Consider the following 15897-nt stretch of genomic DNA (forward strand, 5'->3'; position numbering starts at 1 on the left):
GATGGATCCAATGTTGCTTTGATGACAAGTGTCGCTTCTTTGCTGGACTGTACTTCCTTTATCGTATCATCTTTGTCTGTGCATTCTCCCTCATTGATGTACCACTAGCTTCACTAGCCATAGCACAGGTCGTAGTCATGATAATGACAGCAGTTCATTTAAAGTTTCAGCCATACAGAAAAAAATTTCATAACAACATTGACGGATGCTTGTTCCTCCTCCTTGGAATGATAAATATTCTAACATTGATCCGTTATGTTGAATCCATTTCACAGTCTGAGCGTAATGTGATGATATTAACAGGATACATTCAACTGTTCTTTGTTTATCTTCCTATCTTCATCTTCATCTTCCTCTTTTGTAGCCTGGCTTTAAAGAAGTACTGCAAACAAAACCATCATGATACCAATTCCAGAAAATCATTTCTTACTAGCTTTAAGTTTAGCAATTCTCATTCTTTGAATATGGAGAGTTCTCGTGAACCTTCCACAGAGTCTTATGTAGCATCAACAAGCTATTATGATATGGATATTATTAAGAAAACAGATGATACTGATGATGATGTCAACTTCAGAGATGAACTACAAATTTTAGATCCTTGACAAAACTTAACTGAGTGTAAAAATATCAATGCTAAGAGTTTATGCTGTTAATTATGGCTGCTACCTTTACATTGCTACAATTTTAATTGATCCTTTTTTGCTGCAGTGTGATTTTGCTATTTTAGACTTTTTAATTAAATAAACCACATCAACCCACACAGTGTTATAATAATCATGTTTATTTTAAAACTACAAGAATCAAATAAATATCGCTACAAAAATAATAAGAATAAATAATTAATGCATGCACTACATCTCTACTACTGGCTGACGTGAGTTAGTCATTAATAATGAAGCAGGCAACCTCCTTCAAAATCAACAACCCAAACTGTTCCATCAGGAGCAATAGCAACATCAGAAGCACCAACCATTCCCCCAATAGTCTTCAGTACCTTTCCTGCATTATTCAAGATGAAAAGTTTTCCAGCATTCTTAGTACGATCAGGTACAAAAATGTTACCAGCTCTGTCCATTGCAAACCCATCAGTAAGTTTTGAGGGTACTGATACTTTGCGTAAAAATTTACCATATTTATTGAAAACATACAGAACCTTCTTATAATGGTCAGAAACATAAAGATTGTCACTCTCATCAAAATGAAGTATGCGTGGACGCATTCCAGAGTATGAGATGACATGAGAGGCAGTACCATCTCTATGAAACACTTGTATATTACGAGAATGCCACTTGCATACATACATTAAGTCATCATAGTCTAAAGCAATTGAAATGGGCACAGCTCCCTTCAAATACTTCGCTTCAAGATACTCTCCATTAAGTGTATATTTATACACTTCATCTGCAGTGTTTGTCACGTATACAATATTCCCTCTAGTGAACACTCCAGTTGGATGACCCTTGGGAACTGCAAACTTTTTAATATGAGTACCAGCCAAGTTTAGTATATGAATATAATTAGTCCCGTATTCTGTTACATACACTCTGCCCTTTTCAGTTATACGAATATTAAAAGGATACTTAAAGCCACAAATTTTCCTTATTTGTGGGCCAACAGTGCAAATGAATCTTTCTGAATTAGCTCCGTGCCTATTCCGATACCAAATGTTTGCAGCAGTTGCATTGTAAATCACTTCCTCTGAACTGGCTCTGAGTGTATCAGTAGCTTCTGCAAGTTCTTCATCAAGCACAGCATTATCCTTCAGGTCCCCAATATAATCCTCCATGCCATTGTCTGCATAAAAACCCTCTACATTGTAGCAAACGAGCATCAAAGTAAAGCAAAGTAGAACTTTAAACAGCATCATAACGCTTTCCAGGGACAAGGTTTAAAATGATACTGTTGTTTCAACAAGAGCCACTTAAATATTGTGCCCATTGTGGATGACAATAGCATATGCTATTCGTTTACATAACAAAGAATCTGTTTAAACTATGACAATCTAAACACTAGAACAAACACTACTGGGCTAAACAAACTTGGATTTTTGACACAATAAACTCTCAAAATACTGCACTAATGACATCAGAGATCAATACAAGTAAGTACTGTCCAAAAACAATTATTATGCTTACTTAATTATAATTATTGAAAGCAATAATAGTAAAATACGATAACAATTACCCTGTGATCTTTTTGTTGTTATTAATTGGTTCTTCATTGCAACACCACAAAGTTTCATAACATCCCAGAGGACCAAAGGGTGGGTCTGGCTATGCGAGTCTATTACAGAAACACAACCTACATGGCAGTAAAAGCATGACGCAAGCAATAAAAATATTTATAGTGATATTACAGCAGCATTGATGATTGTTGATTATCATTGCCATAATTATTACAGCGAGAAATTTTTGTAGGTATTTGCTTTGAGCCATGAAAAAGTGGCCAAAGCCCCTGCACAGTGTCTTAAGCCAAATTATGTCAAAAATGGCTAGGAAAAAATTCTGCATTTTAATACTTTTTCTTGATACATACATGTATACATGTACTTATAATGTATAACAAGTTTCAGCTGATTCCAATAAAAATTGAATTTTTATGACTTCTTGCTCAAAATTGGGCAAAAGTCCCTGCACTATAGTACAGATTCTTGGCCAAATTTTGTCAAACATGGCTAGAAAAAAATTCTAAATTTTTATATTTTTCTTAATACATATACATTTAAGTACATATAATGTTATGTCAAAACTTTGAGCTGATTTTAATCAAAATTGGATTTAAAAAAATTTTTTTAAGTTGCTCAATATTCACACAAAAGTCCAAAGTCAGACTTGCTCTCTATGGCCAATTTAAAAAATGATACCAGTACTGTTGTTAACTACAATTTACATGTATAGCTGTTTAAATATCATCCCACATCATGGACACAAATTACAGTACATGTACGAATGCCATTAGTTACATATTAAATAATCTATTTATAGAGTGATAATTTAAATTGGCAAACTGCAGCAACAGATACAAAATGTAAATATTTTTCTAATCGTCTTAGAACAAACACTACTTGGCTAAACAACATAAATGCACACAGACTTTTGACACAATAAACTCTCAAAATACTCCACTAATCACATCTGGGATAGATTAAAAGTAAACACAGTCAAAAATCATGAATTATTATGTTTACTAATAATATTGAAAGCAATAATAGTAAAATAAGATAACAATTACCCTGTCATCTTGTTGTTGTCACTTGGTTCTTCATTGTTTATTGACACCACCAAGTTTTCATAGTATATCTTTACAGAAACACAATCTACATGCCATTAAAAACATGATGAAATCAATAACAATAAACTGAATTAAATACCCTTACTATAATTGTGGCAATGATAATTATACCATCGCCATATTATAGGAGAAAATTTTTGTGGGTATTTGTTTCAAGCCATGCAATGAATAAAATGCTTTTACTTGTTAATGACATTATGACCAAGGGTGTGTGCTACAATTATACAAGAAAGTGGAATGAATGAAAGCACAGCAGTTCTCCATCTATAAAGAACATGCAGGTATCTTTATTATCATGTCACTCACACAGTGTGTTTAAATGCTGGATCAACTTGCCATAGACATACATGTATATACATGTACATGTACATGTATATCACTGTTTTTGTAGCTATTATGATATGGGTATTATCAAGAATACAGATGATTAAATATACTACATCAACTCATGCAGTGTTATAATAATCATGTTTATTTTACAACTACAAAATCAAATAACTATCGCTACAAAGAAATAATAAGAAGAAATAATTAATGCATGCACTACATCTCTACTACTGGCTGACTAGGTATATTTGAGTTAGTTTTTAATAATGGAGCAGGCAACCTCCTTCAAAATCAACAACCCAAACTGTTCCATCAGGAGCAATAGCAACATCAGAAGCTCCAACCATTCCCCCAATAGTCTTCAGTACCTTTCCTGCATTATTCAAGATGACAAGTTTCCCAGCATTCTTAGTACGATCAGATACAAAAAGGTTACCAGCTCTGTCCATTGTAAACCCTTCTGTAAGTTTCGTAGGTACTGATATTCTACGTATAAGTTTACCATATTTATTAAAAACGTAAAGAGCCTTCTTATAATGGTCAGAAACATAAAGAGCATTCCCATTGAAATGAAGTTTACGCGGATACATTCCAGAGTATGAAATGACATGAGAGGCAGTACCATCTCTATGAGACACATGTATGCTACGAGAATGCCAATTAGAGACATACATTAAGTCATCATAGTCCAAAGCAACTGAAATTGTCACAGCTTTTGTGATATAATGCATTCCAAGGTATTGACCATTTAGTATAAATTTTAACACTTCGTCTTTATGATTTGTGACATACATAATGTTTCCTCTAATGAACATCCCAGTTGGATGGCCTCTAGGAATTGCAAACTTTTTAATACGATTCCCACCCAAGTTCAGTATATGAATATAATTAGTCCCATATTCTGTCACATACACTCTGCCCTTTTCAGTTATACGAATATTAAGAGGATACTTAAAGCCACAAAATTTTTTAATTTGTGGGCCAATAGTGCAAATGAATCTCTGTGAATTAGCTCCATGCCTATTCTGATACCAAATGTTTGCAGCAGTTGCATTGTAAATCACTTCCTCTGAACTGGCTCCAACAGCATCTGAAGCTTCTGCAAGTTCGTCATCAAGCACAGCATCATCCTTCAGGTCCCCAATATAATCCTCCATGCTGCTGTCTGCATAAAAACCCTCTGCATTGTAGCTAATGAGCATCAAAGTAAAGCAAAGTAGAACTTTAAACAGCATCATAATTCTTTCCAAGGCCAAGCTTTAAAATGTTACTGTCGTTTCAACTATAGCAGCTTAAATATTGTACCACATCGTAAGCGACAATAACATATGCCATTAGTTTACATAACATTTATACTGTGATAATCTGAACATAAAATATCCTTTGGCAACATGCAACAACAGATACAAAATTTCTCTTAGAACCGTCTTAGAACAAACACTACTGGGCTAAACAAACATAAATGCACACGGACTGTTGACACAATAAACTCTAACATACTCTACTAATCCCATCTGAGATCAGATCAATACAAGTAAATATTGTCAAAAACATTAATTATTATGCTTACTTAATAAATTGAAAGCAATAATAGTAAAATAAGATAACAATTACCCTGTGATCTTGTTGTTGCCACTTGGTTCTTTATTGTTTATTGACACCACTAAGTTTTCATAGTATATCCTTACAGAATCACAATCTACATGTCAGAAAAACATGATGGAATTAATAACAAAATTATCATTAATTGTATTTTTGAGTGTATTATAGCAAAATTGATGACTGATTATTATTGCCATAATTATTACTGCAGAAAAATTTTGTAGGCATTGGTTTGAGCCACACAAAAATAAAATGATTTTGCTTGATAATTAAAGACACTATGACTGAGAGATGTATGTGTACATGTAAAGGGTGTGTACGAAAAGTAGAATGAAAGCTTACCAGTTCGCCACAACAGCAAAGGTACATGTACATTTACAATCATGTCACATTAAAAGGATTTGTTATTGGGTGGCCATTGCCCTCTGGCCCCTATCCCCACACATAATAATGTGAGGTATCTGCAATAGAAATACTATAATAATACACCCAGTTACATTATAGTTTATACATAATCTCTAACATAATTGTTACAAAAAATGTATCATAAATACACAGAGAAAAATAACAAAGAACATCATTATTAGTATATTAGTCTACTATAAGCACAATATACTGTCAAACTCAATTCATCCGTATCTACATGTATGAGTAATTGTGTACAGTATGTACAGTGTATAGTGTGTACTACAGTCTACAGTATATACATACATGCACTTATTTTCTTATGTGCATGTAATTTTATTACATAGTACATACATGTATAATCTTTGAAAACACTCAAAGTACTTACTATGCATTATCCTTGTAAAGCCATAACACTTTCAAGGCCTAAAATGATACATTTTTGCCATTTAAGGTATATTTATTGCGCCACATCATGGAAGACAATAACATGCAAGGACATATGCCATTAGTTTATGTAACAAAGAATCTGTTTATATAGTGATAAATTTCAATTAAAATGTAATTTGGTAGCAGATGCAAATTTCTTTGGAGCAAACAATAATGGGGCCACTGCACACAAACTATTGACACATAATATGTCAATATTCCTTGTGTAGTTGCTTCCTATTCAGACATTAATATAACGATACACCTGTAGTTATTGTGTATTAGAGCAGTTGTGTTATGTTTAACCTACTTACAGGTCTGTAATAAGACAAATCACTAATGCATCTATAATTATTAAACAATTATTAAGAATACTTTAAGTAATAGCTCTGTAACTCTATTCATTAAGGCTGGGCAAACAAATAAATGAAATGCTCATTCACTCAATTTTCTCAAACTCAATGTGCTCATGAGATAAATCAGGGGTATATACAAATAGAAATATAATCATATAAGGGTGGGGTGACATCAAGCTGTGATGACTGGCATTATAGTTGCATGAAATGTATATTGCATGTGTGTTCAACTAACCTAGCTGAAATACAGTACGTCTATACATCATACCTCTTTTTCCCAAAATCCTTAACATTATTGTGTCTTTAAACCTATGCACCATAAAAATAATATTTTGGATATCTAATCATAGCATAACTGCAGTCGGGTGGCCAAGCAACTGGAAGTCCATATAAATTGTGTATAAACCTATTTCTCGTTCATTGAGCAACTGGTGGGTGATAGCGTACATAGACACATAGAAACTTGAATAGAATCAGAGAACTATCATAGCAGTGGACTTGCCACAATGAGAGATAAAGTGCTTGATCAATAGAGCACATCATTTATGAAAACAGCAAAGCTAGGCTGTTTTTTGGGGAACTTACAGCTAATTTTGAACACAATAATTCTATTTGTTAGAAAAATATTCCTACACAAGGAATACTTATAAACTACAATTATCTTGTAAAGACACCTTTTAAGTACCACATACCAAAGTTTCATTATTGCACTCCAAAGAATACTGAAGTTATAATTTTTTCATTGTTAAGTATAATTAAATTGATTAAAATTTATTATTAAAATTGTAATAAATCATGATATCTTTAGCCAGTAAGAAAATAATTGGAACTAATGTCTATATCCTCACAATAACCTTCATCTATAATGCCAAAATAGCCAACCAGGTACTTAACACAGTTCAAGTGAGTACAAATGTGAATTGAAATTGCGGCTGTCATGAAAGCTCAAGATATCTGCCAAATACAGGTATAAAGAAAGTTAAAAACCACTTCAATAACTACAATATACATATATATCAAGAAATACAAGCTATACTCATTGATACAACAATGCTACACACATACAAACACATAGCTAGGCTACTTGCTGGGACCTTTCATTTGTTAGAAAAATGTTCCCTTTTCTCCTACAGCAATGAAACTTCTGCAAAATGACAGGCATCTATAATACTAATAAGCTACCTTGTAAGTGTGATTGCATTAGCTCTATTTTACAAGTTATAGAATTTAATATGATTTTTGTGTCAGCCATTTTTAATCCTTACAGTGGAAACAAGCACCTGAAACACGAACAGTTCTTGGTTATAAATGTAGAAGATCAGTTATCTACATCTTTATCCAATGCTAAAGGTGCAGAGAACATCAAAGCAACTGTAGACTTCTTAGCTTTGACATAAATAATCAAAATAGAGAAGAGGCACTACCACACCAAAAGTCAGCCATTTTGACAAAAACGTCACTTCTGGTTTGCAATAGATTTTGATGTTTGGCCACCCGACTGACCGGATAAGGTTAAAAATCCAAGCGTCTTAATAATTATGACTAATTAAGTGACACAGCCACATTGGCATTTAAAACTAACAAGTATGATTAGTGATACACTGCATGTAAAAATTGAAATTACCTACCTTAATCAGTGAATCAAGTTAGACTAGTTTACTCATGAAATGATGAACGTAGTAACAGTAGTAGGTAGGCAGGCTTACCATATGAGGAGTTACCAAACAAGGAAAACTCTGATTTATAAGACCTATGGAAAAGAGAAATAAAGAGTGAATTAAAACACAGAAAATATCATGACATACACTTTCAATTCACTAATGATTTGATTTGGGCAGTGGGCACGTGATCTTGCACACGTGGTGACACGTGTACTATGACTCGAAGGAGTGGCTGCGGTTCGCGGGCAAGTTTTCCTTCGTTGTATTCTCCTCTTGTGTAGCATTTCTTGGCGGCTCGCTTATTGACTAGAGAGCTAGAGAGAGTAAGTATCAATAAAGATAATACATTTTGTAAAGGACAAGGTATCTACTAATCAAATTACGTATCAGTTCCGTGGAAATTAAACAATTTTCGCCATTTTGACAACTAAAACAGCTTTAAGTTGACTTCAGCCAAATTTTTCATAGCTCTGACACCCAAATTGTCTTTTATTAAGCTGCACAGTTTTGTGTAATTTTTATTTGTGGTTTCATTATTATTTAGATGAATTGGGCAAGAATTGCAGCTCTGTTTTATATGCTAGCTTTAGAAGCTCAAAGTAATTAAATAATTATTATTTTAAAAGTTAACAGCCATTTACTTCTTACTCTGCAGGACGTCAATTATTTACAGCTTCACAAACAGTACTACCTGCAAAGTCTCCTTCAACAACAAGTCAGTATGGTTAATTAAGTTATTATGAGTCTTTATTGGCCTCGCCTACGCGAGGTATAGGTTGTTGTTGTGTGTGTCTGTCATTCATTCATTCATTCTGTACAACTGAAATTTGTTTTTAATAAACAATAACTTTAGCACAGCGTGTTCTAAGCTCCTAGATCTTTCTTTTTGACGTGGAAAAGTCTTTCTTAACTGTTTTGTGTTGCTCAAATACAAGTGCTAGGTACAGAAGCTTCAAAGTAAGAAAATCGAGTAGTTGGGCCAAGTTCCGTTGTGTTAGCACTTTAGAGATAGCTGGTAGCATTTTTCAGTAGATTAGAACATGGCCTTCAAAAATTATGAACAGATTTCTCTAAATCTTACTTGATGAAGAGTTATACTTACTTGAAATTGTTGAGGTCACTCGTTCGTGCAGCGCTAGAGCAACAACTTGCTGGGTTATAGGTACTAAAGTACCTATACTATCTCAAATATACAAAGGCAGCAACTTTTTTTGTCAGCAAGTTTATCATATATTGCTGATTAGTAAAGAAAAAGTGAAGCTTCTTTCTCACATGGTCTTCTTGCTGCCACTCATACCAGTCATGGAATGCCACACCTTCAATCTACATGCATGGGAGGGGCTGGAGCTGCTTGCATGTATGTGCTGCAGTGTTGCTACTTCTGCAGGTATTCAAGAGCAAGTGCAACTGTAGGAAGCTAGTGTTGAGCAGACTCTCTTCATGCTGATAATCAAACAGTTATTGAAGTGCGGGCATGCACCATAGCAGCTATAGGGGCGAGGCCATGCACCGTAGGTGTCTCGTTACTACAGTACATGTATGGAAGTATCTAGTACATGTAGCATTAATCAGCAATTTTATAAAAGATTGTGACGTAGTCCCTATAGTTTTTGTGTGTTAATCAAAATTGTAAATAATAGTTTGGTAATGATGTGTATTGGGCCATATGTACTGTATTAAATATCCGATGGATTTTAATTGACACCATTTAGCCAAATTTATGATTGGAATGTGCTAATTCTTTGTGTTTTCATTTGGTAAAATATTTTGTCATTTCATTCCCAGACTATAAATTATTATTGATATCAAAGCACCCTGATAAAATTCATGAAATTTTAGACTGCATGATAATCCAGCATATTTGTTTGAAAATATCCCTACCACATGTATGTACATTGTAGCTGGGTTCCATTAAGACTCATAGATGTTCTATCTACCTTATAATGCTTCTAGAGATGTCTTTATACAGTATTTCAGGGTTATTTTACTGTTTAAGGCACTCAAAATTTTAAAGCCACCATTGCCATGGCTAAACCCACTTCACATAAAATGTGGGTGTCTTAATTGTTACTGACCTTACCAATGATGAGTTATTTATGTGATGTTTTATTTTTCTGGTTTTTGTGGTTTTGAGGCATACTACAAAATTAAAACCTACAAAATCATTTAAGTGCCATTTCCCAACAGGCTTGTAAACTGACAACCACAAAATATTAAAGCCATGGATTATAGAAATAATTATAACACACGCATGTTGCAATGGTAATAAAAATGTCATCATACACTCATATGTTTTAGCCCCAAACACAATTTTTATGACTTCTGCTAGACCTAGTGTTGCATGTATGTCACTTTGTTTTATGCTACTGTTTCTCTAAATGAAGTAATTCTGTTTTTATGCATGATTAATTTGTACACTGACATAAGCCTGGATGTGGCTAGGAGGTGGAATCTTTGTTGTTCTTCTAGTAGTTATCATTATTTCAAGTATATATACTGACACACGAGAACATACTTTACAAAATGTTTTCCATGTATTGTTGAGGAATTAATATTCCAATATTGCAATTGTATAAAATTCATCAATTACCTAGTGTGCATGTAGTCTCATAGCACCAGACTAGTGTACATGTACATGTAAGTCCTCTCTCAGATGAATTGACTAATTAGTTCTCACCAATAAGATATGTACACATTTGTACGTGCAGTTTTTGTAATTTTATGCTATCAAAAAGCCATTTTAATCTTCTTATATCATTCTCCTCTCTATCACTTTATTTTTTCTTCTATTTTCTCCCTCTCTTCTCCCCTCCACTCACAGATGTTTGGAGCACAGCTGCAGATACTCATATTGTTGGACTATTACCGATGCTAACTATCCAGTACATCTCACTTGTCATCACAACTCCTGAAACAGAGACAGTGAATTTTACTGTTAGTTCTCTTAAGGAGGTTATAGCTCATGGTTCAGTTACTCCTGGTACACCAATGACTATCGATGAGAGTACATTATTGGCTTATAATGTTAGTAGTGAGTTGGATCGGTATAAAGGTATACTGGTAACAACTGGAACAGAGAAGAAAATATCTGTAACTGTAGCAATGAGTCATTTAGGAGATTATTCTACTGGAGTATATGTTAACTATCCAATCTCAGTATATTCTGTGAATGCATGTAGTTATGTGTATTATGCTATGTCCATTGGTACAGATGAATCAACCTCATTCTCAACTCTTCTAATAGTCTCTAGTAATAATAATACCAATATAACAATCACACCAACAGTGACTGTTACTATACCACCCAATCTCACTCAATCAGGCCGTCAGATAGTTCTTAATGCTGGACAATCAATAACAATACAATTACAATACCTGGAGACACTTTTACTCAAACCAGTTGCAGCATTAGCTGATCTAACAGGAACAAAAGTTGAGTCCCATAAACCATTATCTGTCTATTCTGGTCATACGTGTGGTTTTATTCCTGTCGGTCAATTTGCTTGTGATTTTGTTGGTGAGCAAATTCCACCAGTTGTCTCATGGGGTAATGAGTTCCTGGTCCAGTCATTTTATAATCGTCAATCTGGTTACATATTGAAGTTAATTGGATCACAGAATAGTACAACTGTTAATATATTATGTGATAATGGTAACAGTTATTCACTATCCCTTCAGGAAGGTGGTGTACTTAGTCAAACTATATCTCAAACTAGTTGTTACATTAATTCAACTAGTCCAATACTTGTAGCTCAGTTCTCACTGGCTCAATTTGCTGATGCTTCATTCACTTCATATGGTGATCCTGCTATGACAATTATTCCTCCATTACATCAATATGCCACTTCTGGGACTAGTTTTCCTATCATTACTCTATTGGGTGCTTTTGTTTCTGTGAACCTTATTGTGCTTGCTGCAGATGAGTCATCAAAAATACAACTGAATGGTACAGTTCTTCCATCCCTCACATCAAGCTCATGGAAGCATTACAATACTTCTGTTGGTGGTTCTTATGTATTTAACAGTTATAGTTTAAGTGCAGGAAGTGGTGAGATTAGAGTTTGGTCTAACAACAGTAATGACAAAATATTAGCAATGGTGTACGGTTTGCAACAATTTGTTGGCTATTCTTATTCTGGAACATTAGACATGAAACCTTTTGAAGGTACATGTAAAATGTATTACTATGCATGTGCACTTTAGTTTTATTGGCCTGTGCAAAGTTGCATGATAAAGCACCCTACAAGTGTTATTGGTTCATAAATTATCATAGAAAGTAGGGTATGACCTATAGTATAGATCTACCTTGGCTTTTCCCAAGTGCTTTATAGCTTATTTAAAATTTTATTGGTTTTCCTTCTAAATTTAATAATATTGTGTGTTCGAGTACAATTTTTACTTTCTGTAGTGTGTTGTCTACACTGTGAGGCAGGTTATGCAATTGATACTGCAACCTGCACTTGCTCTCTATCAAATATCTGTCTACTAAGTCCCTGTCAGAATGGAGGTAGTTGTACACTTGTTTCAGCTCCTTCTAATTATACATGCGATTGTGCTACTGGCTATGAAGGAGATACTTGCGCTGACTGTAAACAAGGATATTCTTGCTGTACGTATTGTTAATAATGACATTTATATGCAGTCAATGTCATTAAAATTTTATTTTTAGTGGCACCAAACATTTCTGCTCCTATATCATATGTGGCTACATTGAGTGGTTCAAATGTGTCATTGAGATGTGTACTACATGAAGCTGGGAGCTCAGTAGCTACAATCCAATGGTCATTCAATGGATCAATCATCACTAATAGTTCACTGTTTCTCATAACCGAGGGATCAACAAAACTGAATATTACTAACATAACTACCTCATTATCTGGTTCATATCATTGTAATGCAGCTAATATTTTTGGAACTTCAGTGGTTGCAATCAGTGTTAATGTACAAAGTTTGTGCTTTAATGTTAAATTTTATATTTGTATGTTTTTGTATCACCTTTTTAGAGCCTCCATACTTCATTACTACCCCACCAAACAGTGTATTAGTAGCATACAGCAAATCTATTACACTAAAGTGCTCATTTGGTGGTGTTCCTTTACCAAATATCACTTGGTTTAAGGATGGTATGGTTATACCTTCTGATCAGTATACCAGTAGCAGCCAGTCAGATACTGTTACTACTATCCTCACTGTACCTGTATCCTTCACTTCACAAAGAAATTATACTTGTCAAGCTGTCAATTACCTAGTTGAGAGGAGAGTCATAAGCACTACAGTGAATGTTACAAGTAATATAAATTTGAGTTTATCTCTTGCACAATGTAATACATTTTACTTTGTGTAATATTTCAAAACATGATCATTAAGCAATTTTTTTTATTTTGCATAGTTGTAAATACTCCACCAGTCATTGAGGCTAGTGATACTTTTATGATAACAGTAGGAGAGACAGCATTATACACACTACATATCACAGACCCTGGAGACACTATCAGTGTTACTATTGAATTTGATGGAGAGTTTCCATACACACTTGATCAAAATGGATCAATATGGACACTTAATGTAACACTGTCTTCTTTAGTGGAGTTCAATTTTACTGTGATAGCTACTGACTCATTCAATGCAACAACAGCTAAAACACCACAAGTATGTGTGGCTTATAATAGTACATCTGCATTTCCCTGCAGTTGTGCATCATTCTCTATATATTGTATAATGAATTTAAAACCCAATCTCCATTTATGTTTACAAGTTGTTTTCTTCTATTATGCAAATTGAATAAGCATTGTTCATCCATTGTTTTGCCAAAGACTTTCTTTGTACATTTACATGCATGTGTAAATAATAAAATCAATGTATATGGCATTTTCTGTCTTACTTTATGATATTATGTTTATGTTGTTTTCTTATCAGGTGATAATTTGTGGTTGTCCACTTGAAAGAAGTAATTGTACTCAAAAAGGTATTAGTCACGTCAGTAATCCATTGACTCTAAAGTGTGACTGCATGGAAGGTAAGTAATTACATGTATACATGTAAGTCTATATGAATCAACATGCAATTTTGTCATACTTCTTAAGCAAAGGGTGTGTGCTAATTTTTTAAAATTTGTTTAGAAAATGTTTCATCATTAATTACTCATTTTAATCCAATAGCATATGAAGGAGAATATTGTGAGGATGATTTTGATGGTTGTACTGAAGTATCATGTTTCAATAATGCTACATGTACTGATGTACCAGCTCCTGGAACTGGTGTCATTTGCCCACCTTGTCCTAGTGGATACACTGGAGATGGAATTATTTGTTATAGTAAGTTCTATAATGATGAATAAAAATATTTTGTTTGTAGTTTATTTTAATTCCATAAATATTTAATTCATTTCTAGTTCCTCAAGTTATTCTTCCATATGTTGTATTTAACAACAGTATATCGAAAGTTACTAATATAAGTTCTACTCAAAAAGTCAATGCTCCAAGACCTATTAATTTACTAGGCTCTGTTTATTCATCAGTTTATGTGAGTTTAAATAATCACTAATACGTGTGTGACTATGTTTATTATTGGTTTTCTAGATTTCCATTAGTGGCACATTTTCCATGAGTGGTCGTTTTACGTATTTTTATTCAAGATTATTTCCAAGTAGTATACGTGGTATAAGAGATTCGGTTGTGTTTGCTCCTATGTGGAACTTTTATGACATCAGGAGAGAAGGTACATGTACATGTATGTGTATGCTATTAACAAGAGCTAATTAAGTCTTTCTATTATTTAACACTGAATAAATGAGGCACTGATAGTTTACCTGTAGTCATACACTTGTATTAATCAGTGATGACCCAAATGACATTCTGGCAGATTTTACATAAATATAATGTTGTAGGAAGTGTTTCATATCAGACCTTCAGTTCAAACAACCCATTAGCTAATGATGTATTCAATGATGTTAACAGTTTCATTAAAACAAGTAAAAATATCACATCATACAAAGGAATATGGATGCTAGTTATGGAGTGGAGAGAAATGCATCCTTACCATTTTGGATACTTATACAATGGCCAAAATTCAGTTCGTGATAGAGTGAGAAACATTACTTCATTTTAATTTTATATTTTGTACATTTAGCAGAACACATTTCAAGCTATTCTTACAACAGATGGTTCTGATACTCATATCATATACACATACAAGTGTGGTGATATAATGTGGGACAATTACTACTCAAGGTCTGTTGTTGGGTATAATATTGCTGGAGGACGCTATGAGAATCATCGTGGATCAGGAATACCTGGAGAACTATTGAAATTAGGTTGCTATGATGATATGAATCAACCAGCAAACTACACTAATATTGTATACTCATTCCAATCTGATGAGAAAGGTCAGTTTATGCTTTACCTTATATGCTTGCTATTATTTTTTGTAGATCCCAATGTGGCCATTTGTCTAGAGAGATATAGAAATGATTTAGAACTTCCAGAAATTTCATCATCTTTTGCAATTCCTTGTCCTTGCTCAGCATGGCAAGTGAGGTTTGACAGAAGTTTCCGTTTCACTTACTATTATTACTCTGACACTCAATATGCTGAATGCTATTCTAACATGTTTCCTCAATCCTATCAAAGCATGTGTTGCTACAGGTATGCATAAAGTATTGCTTTGAGATACAATAAAATATTTATATTAACATTAAGCACTAAAATTTATAAAATCCTGGTTGCTGTACTGGCTGTCCTATTGACATACATGTCGATCTAATTTATACATCAGCTTAATTAGCTTATTAATAATATCACATGTATGGACACATGTCAATACACACC

The 15897-nt window shown here is 33.7% G+C and overlaps 2 protein-coding genes across 3 annotated transcripts; one reads left to right on the forward strand and one right to left on the reverse strand.

Annotated features, from left to right (window-relative positions):
- Positions 1-114: 114 nt before the first annotated feature.
- On the reverse strand, positions 115-8194 carry LOC109580653 (uncharacterized). Of its 2 annotated transcripts, XM_019994064.1 has the most exons (5): positions 8039-8194; positions 6646-6719; positions 5233-5317; positions 3232-3316; positions 115-2301 (listed from the first exon to the last, which is right to left on the reverse strand). In XM_019994064.1, the coding sequence occupies exon 5, from the start codon at positions 1865-1867 to the stop codon at positions 887-889; it is 981 nt and encodes a 326-aa protein (XP_019849623.1). In that variant the 5' UTR covers positions 1868-2301; positions 3232-3316; positions 5233-5317; positions 6646-6719; positions 8039-8194; the 3' UTR covers positions 115-886. The 2 variants fall into 2 exon arrangements, with proteins under 2 accessions (XP_019849623.1, XP_019849624.1); XM_019994065.1 differs by lacking the exons at positions 5233-5317; positions 6646-6719; positions 8039-8194 and having other exon boundaries at positions 3232-3663.
- A 2676-nt stretch (positions 8195-10870) lies between these two features.
- LOC109580629 (mucin-4-like) lies at positions 10871-15724 on the forward strand. The gene is made up of 12 exons (XM_019994033.1): positions 10871-12236; positions 12480-12680; positions 12741-13019; positions 13075-13359; positions 13461-13720; positions 13988-14087; positions 14230-14385; positions 14463-14593; positions 14650-14788; positions 14958-15154; positions 15200-15455; positions 15501-15724. The coding sequence occupies exons 1-12, from the start codon at positions 10940-10942 to the stop codon at positions 15722-15724; spliced, it is 3525 nt and encodes a 1174-aa protein (XP_019849592.1). The 5' UTR covers positions 10871-10939.
- Positions 15725-15897: the final 173 nt, after the last annotated feature.

Source organism: Amphimedon queenslandica, unplaced genomic scaffold (assembly GCF_000090795.2).
Source record: "Amphimedon queenslandica unplaced genomic scaffold, v1.1 AMPQUscaffold_13483, whole genome shotgun sequence".
Classification (NCBI taxonomy): Eukaryota; Metazoa; Porifera; class Demospongiae; order Haplosclerida; family Niphatidae; genus Amphimedon; species Amphimedon queenslandica.